Genomic DNA, 8,640 nt, shown 5'->3' with positions numbered 1-8,640 from the left:
AAAGAGTCTGAAATGTTCTAACGATATTCGTCATCTCGTAATGCTAAAAGATCAATTTCTAACTTACGACCGATTTCTCTCCTTTGTCAAGGATACCGGCTATTCTGCAATGCTTTGAATATTTCATCGCGATCAATTAGCTATAGAAAATAATGAAAAATGGACTGCTGCATGAGAAGCAGAAGCAACAATAAAGTATTGCTATTCTTAAAGGTTTTAGCTGTCAGAACTATGTAGACTGGGGTGGTGAGGGAACTCTTATTAAAGTGTTAAATTTGATGATAAGACCATTTTATTCTTGTGGCATAAGCCAATAATGACCAAGTAGTAGTGTTATCTATTTTGACTTTCGATAGAAATTGATCTATACTGTTATGAAATGATCCCTTTCTGACACCATTCCGCCCATGTTTCGGTGACCTTTTTATGTAACAATTCATGATAAAATTTCGGCCGGAATTCATTTCAACATAAATCTGGCGATTTGGCGGGAAAATAACAGCCGATCAAATTGTAAATCTCTGAAATGTATTTTTCGTGTGTTACGACAGTATAAAAGATGCGTAGTTCTAACACCATTACCGGATAGAGTCATTTAATCCTGATCCAAGCCCTTGGCCATACATCTCTACATAATTCTGCAGCTATTGATTTCTCGTAATAAGCACATAGTCGGTAAGTCAGGACCAATTCTTATTCCCACTTTCTCCGGCAACTGGCGCGTGGTGTCTTCGGTGCTACTGTTTCTTATTCAGAAGGTCAGTTTCGTGTCTTTTAAAAGAAATTTTTAGATTTTGATTCGACTGAAATTTTTAATTTTACATGTATCTTTCACGTTTGATTCCAAAACAAATCTGCTACTATTCTGCTCTAACTAATTATATAAAAAGGATAAACGTGTTGTCAAATGCAATATGTCTTGACATAGATGTATGATAGAAAAAAATGAACTTTTTTTCATTACAGAAAATGTGAAGCGAAATTCCATCTACGTTGCTTTCCTGGTGCATGTTATTAAATAGTGAAAGGACAGACGCTGGCCGTGATGAATTTAACAGTGAAACTCGGTTTCCTTTTAGTGTATTGCATTGATAAACTCATATCTTCCCATAACACTGAAGCAGACAGTGTACGAGAAGACCGGTTGGAAAAATTATATGTGACGGAATCAAATGATTTACATACTTTGATATTAAATACTTCGGCTCAGAAATACCTATCGTTACGTGCGAAGAAGATTTTTGATAGGTACATGCCTTGGTTTTGCGTCCTAGACATGCCTGAACGTCTTCCAGAACCAATCTCTGAATCCCGACACTCTCTAGTCATCATGATCAGCTGTGAAGTTGAGGCGGAGAATATTTGGTCTTTCGAGTCATTTCGTCTCATGGTCAATGAAATGTCGGAGTTAACAAGGATAAATGCTGGACTTAGTTTGTCATGCAGAAGAAACGGCACCGTCGCTTTGCCATGGCCGATGCGAGCTATCAATTTACAGTACCTTTCTGTTGAAGCGTGTTTCATCATAGATCATTATAAGGAAGCATATGAATATAAAATTGATGAGATGCCAGACACGATTGAATACTTTAAGATGACAAGTTGTGTCATTATTAATGATAGAAATTACTTTGATTATCTCTTAAAGTCCAACGCTTTCCTGTTGACACGAGCTGCGTTGTGTGGACCGGAAAATGCCAAGGTGTACGCGTATGTTAATATCTCCGAAACTTTCTACGGACCAAAGTCCTTAGCTAGAGAGGAATTTCATAATTTAGCAAAGATGTACACTAAAAATCTTACAATCATGGCGGCCAACAGAATCAGCTGTCAGTACAGGAACATGGTCGTGTATGACCGGAGTCTGACCAATAACTTTGGACCTACATTTTTTGAAAATTTGATCGGTAATTCTTACCCAAATTTAGAGGTCTTGAATTTTTCTAACACCAAACTTCATAACATTCCTCCATATCTCAGACACTGGCGTTTGAATTTTCCAAAATTGGAAATTCTAGATTTGAGCTATAATAATATAAATGAATTAAGTACATTCATTGACCATGACCCTGGGAGTTCCCACACAGGCATCATAAATTTACAGCATAATAACTTTACCAGTTTATCACATCACCAGATGAAAGATTTTTTTCGAAAGCATAAATCATTTTACATTGATCTGCAAAACAATCCGTTTTCTTGTACATGTGAAATGCGTGCAGCGAAAGGTATTCTTTTGAACATTTCAATTCCATTGCTGCTAAACAACTCGGGTTCGGGTTATTCTTACTTGAGAGATTTGGTGTGTTCCGCCCCTGACACAGTATCTGGACGTAAATTGATGACTTTGTCTGATATAGAATTAGGATGTGAAACTGAAATAACGGTGTTCCAGAGCGGCCCCATCGTCATCCTCTGTGTCTTAGTCTTCGTCCTCATTGTTTGCTTGGTTGTCATAATTAGATACAGAGTGGAAATCAAGATTTTAGCATTTACTAGATTTAACATTGTGTTTCCTTGTCAGCAGCAAGATTACGCTGACAACAAGAAGTTTGACGCTTTTGTTGCCTACAGCCAGCAGGATTCGGACTGGGTTCTGAAAAATCTAGTTTGGCAACTAGAAACGAAACTTCAAACACAGCAGCAGAAATTCCAACTGTGCATCCACCAGAGGGACTTCACGGTAGGAGCGCCGATAGCAGAAAATATCATAGATAATATCGAACGCAGTCGACATACAATTCTTGTTATATCCACCAACTTTGTAAGAAGTGAGTGGTGTTTGATGGAGTTCAGAACAGCATTTCATCAAAGCCTGATAGAAAAACGGCGACATATGATAATTATTGTGATGGGGGACTTACCCCACGGGGAACTGGACATTGATATTAAACGGTGCCTGAAGACTCTGACGTACCTAGAGACACACGACCGACTGTTTTGGGACAAGCTTGTTTATGCTTTGTCTGACAAACAAAGAGTGAAGCGCCGGAACCGTACTCCCAGTAACACGGCTTTGTCATCTCAATCAAACTTTATATGTTCTCCAAAGTACTGAACAAACTGACTGATAAAGTTCATAATGCTTATTAAAATATTTTATTTATACATGCTATTTATATTTATATGTTATATTTTAGAAGTTTTGTTAATATGTAGACATATGCAGACTTCATACTAATCTGCTAAGAAAATGTTCAATATATTTTGTGATCATGTTTATAATATATTCATATGACATCTGACTGAAGAAAACAGTTCTGATTTATCCCTTTAATTAAAAAAGATAGCCTAAGGTATCCTCATTTCAATCATAAACTTACCTTAAAAGAATTATTTAATCGGTGCACAAAAAGGATGACTGCTTGATAGTATCTGACTATGCTCATGAAATTTTAATTTTACCCAGAATCACGTGGTAAGATTCCTCTAACGCTTTAACCTTGGGGAGTACGTTGATGTAAATATCGCAATTTTCGTAGATGGCATACTTTTTTTTACATTCTTATAAATAGTAAGCTCTTGGTATGAATAATACATGTTTGTATTATTATTACAGACTACATCTTATCAAACAATGTACTATCTAAGGTAGTTTTTTAGAGGACTGGCATGTAGTTTGACTAATTATGATAGTACTGAGATACTTTAGTGCAAAGTGTGTTACAAGACTAGAAAATGCTTGCCAAAAAAATATAAACAATGTTGACAAGAACTGAAAAGTCTTATTCTTAACTTGTTTCCCGATGCTATGAAGATAAGGAACCAAGGTTTTTCTTTTCACGTCACACAGAAAATCCGTGAGCATTTGTACACCCCCTCACTATGATTTTCCCCCTTTAGGTAGGGTTTGCCTTTCAGGAGAGAAATTTTGATGTAATCACAGAATTAATTTCGGTAGTACCATTAGCAGTGAAAGGTACCAATCTTCTATACATCATGTGATATCGGACAAGCATAACCAACCTGGCTTCGTGTTAAATGGTATAGAGTATTATACCGACCATATTACTCCTGTTCTAATAGATCTTCACTGGCTCCCATTTGAATACAGAATTCGATATAAAATACTTCTTCATACTTTCAAATCTCTCAACAACCTATCTCCAGTACAATTACTGGCTTACGTTTCTGATGTCGAGTAATCCTAACGAATCTACTTCTTTTGCTAGTTACAACAGAAAATTGTTGCATGTTTGAATTACATGTATCTGATCCCCTGAAATAAAAACTAACAAATTTTATTACATGTTACAATGGTTGGTCATGATAGGTACATGTACATCGTGACCTGTTACATCCTTATACTGTTTTTCTTATATAAAAAGATATAATGCGGACTACCTTTTTCAAGTGTGCTTGTACCTTTTTCATGCGTGCTTGTACCCTTTTCACGCAATGAATGGAGCATGAATCTTGACGGTCGAGCGTTTGTAGAACAAAGGAATATACTGTTAGATAATGCTTTCAACAATTTTATTTATATTCATCTCATTTTTAATGCGTTCCTCGGAACACAGAAATAGGGCAGACAGACTATCGAGATCTGCCATTCTGAAACAAGACCTGGAGTCAACAACTTCCGTATACAAGGCACTCTGCTGTTAAATATTACGACACTTTGATTTCACATCTTTAAGAATTTCAAAGGAATTCCGTCCAAAAATGAAAAGTGGTTTGGATTTCCGTTCGATTTGGGTTTTTTTTTCCGTGTGTATATCTGGTGCTTTTAACATCCATTCTACACAAACAAGTGAAATTGGAAACTCAACAAATCCATCGTTTGATGCAAATCGTAAGATCGGCACTGACTTGGAAAGTATACAGCCTTCAACACTTCCCGTGGAATCGAATTTTGCGGACAGGCATGTGAATGATTTAAGTCAAAATAAGTCTTATCTATATCATTTTATTCGCAATCGCACAGACAAGTTTTGTTCGATCCAGTTTCCTCCAGCATTGCCATATACAGCAATCTTGGTCGACACGACAAGCGTTTTGATTCAATGTTTTGTTGATGAGAGCCGTATTTGGTTCTTTGACGATTTTATCCGCCTTGTCGATGAAGTTGATGAGTTTATACATCTAGATTTTGGGCTGAAAATCAAATGCACAAAGGACGGGATAATAGATATGGCATGGCCAACAAGATGTAAGAATTTAAAGTTTTTGTCGGTACAATCCTGTGTTCTTGTTAACTCTACAAAACATATGTTTAACCCGGAAATCGATCTTATATCGGACACGATAGAATATTTCCAAATGTCTGACACCAGAGAACGTTTAAGCATTTCAGACTTGAAAAACAAAATTCAAAAGTATACACAGACCACGACCCGGACTGATTACTGTGGTCCTGAGAATGCCCGGGTATATATAAATCAGAACAAGACATTCGAATTTGACGGCATTGAAGATACGGGACTTCTATTTGAACCTCAAACAAAGGACTACTTGGTGAATCGCAGTACCTCGTTATCAAGAACGTTTCATTGTCAGTACAGACAATTGAAAGATTACGATGTCAGCCGCACAATGAATTTGGATCCATTTCACTTTGAAGAACTTGTTCAGTACAAGTTTCCTGTCTTGGAAGTACTAAATTTCTCTACGTGTCAGTTAACGACCTTCCCTCAAGATCTCCTTCGATGGCGGTTTCACTTTCCTAGACTAAATATATTAGATTTAAGTTCAAATTTTATTTCCCAATTACCTCAAATTGTTGACTACGGAATTGTATATCAGAAAAGTAAAGAGTTGGGTCTGATAGATCTTCGCTATAATAATATATCATTTATCTCATCCCGCAGTCTTAAACTCTATCAGCGTTCGATGAATACCGAGTATAGCTCTTCATTCAGGTTGGATATCCATCATAATCCTTTTGTATGTGACTGTATAGCTAGTGATTTTGTACATTATATTCAACAAATTGCGCGTTCTAACTCCTCGCACTGGCTGGATAGTTTAATTGAATTCAAAGATCTCCTGTGTTCCTCATCATCATCACTTCCGGGAAGACACATCTACACTATAACCGACACAGACATGGGATGTGAAGCCTACTTTCGTTTTATTCAGATAGAGCCAATGGTCATCCTAGTTGTTTTGGTGACCATGCTAGTAATTATGATAATAGTTATTATCAAATATAGGACAGAAATTACTATCCTTGCTTTTACTAGATTCCATGTAGTTTTATCATGTCAACATCGCGATAGTTTAAAAAACAAGGAGTACGATGCTTTTGTGGCGTACAGTGAGAAAGACACGGAGTGGGTGATCCATAACCTGGTCAAAAAATTGGAGACTGATAAAACGGCGACAGGAGAAACTTTTCACCTGTGTCTTCATCACCGTGACTTTGGGGTAGGGACCCCAATAGCTATAAACATAATAAACAGCATCGAGAGCAGCAGACATACGATACTTGTCATTTCAGACCATTTCCTGAGAAGTGAATGGTGTTTAATGGAGTTCCGAACAGCATTTCATCAAACTCTACTGGAGAAAAAAAATCACTTGATTATGATTCTATTAGAAGACATAACTCGGTCGGAAATAGACAGCGATCTGAAGAGATGTATGAAAATGTTAACATACGTGAAGACAGAGGACGCGTTATTTTGGGATAAACTTATCTATGCCTTGTCTACTAAACGCGCCCCATCCCATCAAAAACAAAATAAAAACGAAAATAAAAATGCCGATCACACAGTGCTAAACCATCCTGCATTACAGCTGAAATAAACTGGTCATTTCGTCTTACAGAGGACACAACAAATCACCATTATAAGACTGCAGTTTTAAATATTGATTTTTTGATACCGGTACTCTTCTTAAAATGACAGAGAACGTGCATGTTGGAGACCAAAAAAAAAAAAAAAAAAAAAAAAAGAAAGAACAATTACTGGACAAATCGATATAAATCTCGCAAGAGAAAATTTATTTGTATTGTGTCCACCTTTCATCTGTCCAGTAAAATGTTTACATTTAGTAGGTACATTGTAATACAGCAGCTTATTTTCCATATTTGCCAGATCAGCTTCACTTAGTTATTCTGGTCACAAATAAGGAACAACTTTGATTGTACATTTTGAATGAAAAGGCGAAGACAACGAACAGTGATCAATATAGGATTAAACATTCTTTTTGAAGAAAAAGAATGTTTGATTCTTATAATTCCAATTCGTTCCCTGTATTAATTTCAATAATTTGAATAGTTTCCCCGCACTATATTATTTGTTTTCAGGCGAGCATGTATACGTAGCGTTTTTGGATTATTGATGTGTAAATTCTCGTTTAGATTTATTTTTGTCCAATCAAAACAATTGTAATAAATACCATTGGAATTATCAATATATATGAAACACGTCAGACAGCATTTGAGCCAATGACAGGTTGTATTGACAAACTAGATCGTTATAACGACCATCGATTTTGCGAAATCCTGACTTTAAACGAGACTGTTGATACCCCTGTAACATCAACTTGTTTGTCAGTAGACTGATTTGATTTTAAAAACTGATCATGCGCAGAACAAGCTCTTGCGAATCGAATCAGTTGAGAGACATAAACATCAAATGCAGGTGATGATGATATTTTGCTACATAAATAATTATGAGAAGTTGACGATGGAGAAGCTGAAATCATCCCGTTTGTCATAAAGTTGAGTGGTTACCGGTAGTTTGTCGTTAGTATCAATATTCTATAAAATATCTAAGTACGAAGTAAACGTGGAAGACTCTGTGATGTCATATTTCTATTGATTGTTTTTACGTCACGTCGAGAATTTTTCACTCATATTGAGACGTCACCAGCTATAGTTTAGCGCTCAAGTTCGTAGCAGTGAAGGTTCTTTATCATGTCAACGGCTGTCACGACACGAGATCTCCGTTTTTAAGGCCATATCCAAAAGACCCGTGATTTTCACTTCTAATTGTCGAGTGTTTGGCGAAGGAGCAATCACTACTCGAGTTTACGTTGTAGGTTTGACGTAGCCATAGCAGAGCGTTTCGAGTTCACTGCGATATATTGAAGATACATATGAATGGAAATGAATAAATAACACGTAGATATATCAAAATGTCGAGTTGAAGGCCACAGCTAGAGATTGTTTCTTCTCATGTAGAAACTTTTGAATAAATTCTGCATCATAAGAATATAAAAACAGGTCATCTAACAAAGGAGCACAATTTGCGCCTATGGGAATTCTCCATTCATAAGAATCGATCTTATGAACGCATAAAATATATATATTATATCCAAACTTTGATGTCTACTTTTGTTCCTCGACTCTGAAGAGAAAATGACATCGTCATAATTAGTTATCACAGAAAGTACGGTACATACAATTTCATGTATACGTATATAACCATTAGTATACATAACTGTAAAGGGAATCGCGAGTCTTAAGCTTGTGTCGCACACAATCTACAATTTTTGTGACAGATGACAGTTGTGTTAATCAATAAAATGCCTTCTTTGTTGTTTTATCGGGTGATGAAGCTAGCGAGTATTGCAGAAAAAAAGGTCATAATCCACGCAAACGAGTTATGCATCTTTTTCTGCAATGACTGTTATCTTCACCACCCGATAAAACAACAAAGAACGACATTTTATTGTTTATAATTATATTTT

General features: G+C 36.3%; 1 protein-coding gene across 1 annotated transcript; it reads left to right on the top strand.

The window, feature by feature from the left end:
- The first annotated feature begins 972 nt into the window (after positions 1 to 972).
- Positions 973 to 3,810, top strand: LOC125681593 (protein toll-like). The gene has a single exon (XM_048870893.2). It carries the CDS (start codon positions 1,046 to 1,048, stop codon positions 3,056 to 3,058), a length of 2,013 nt encoding a protein of 670 aa, XP_048726850.1. The 5' UTR covers positions 973 to 1,045; the 3' UTR covers positions 3,059 to 3,810.
- Positions 3,811 to 8,640: the final 4,830 nt, after the last annotated feature.

Source organism: Ostrea edulis, chromosome 1, assembly GCF_947568905.1.
Source record: "Ostrea edulis chromosome 1, xbOstEdul1.1, whole genome shotgun sequence".
In the NCBI taxonomy this organism is placed as follows: domain Eukaryota; kingdom Metazoa; phylum Mollusca; class Bivalvia; order Ostreida; family Ostreidae; genus Ostrea; species Ostrea edulis.
The sequence above is the reverse complement of the archived record's forward strand: the minus strand, read 5'-3'. Positions and strand labels throughout refer to the sequence as shown.

Bases quoted from the DNA above. Each gene is read 5' to 3' on its own strand.
- LOC125681593 (XM_048870893.2), top strand. From the start codon at position 1,046: ATGAATTTAACAGTGAAACTCGGTTTCCTTTTAGTGTATTGCATTGAT.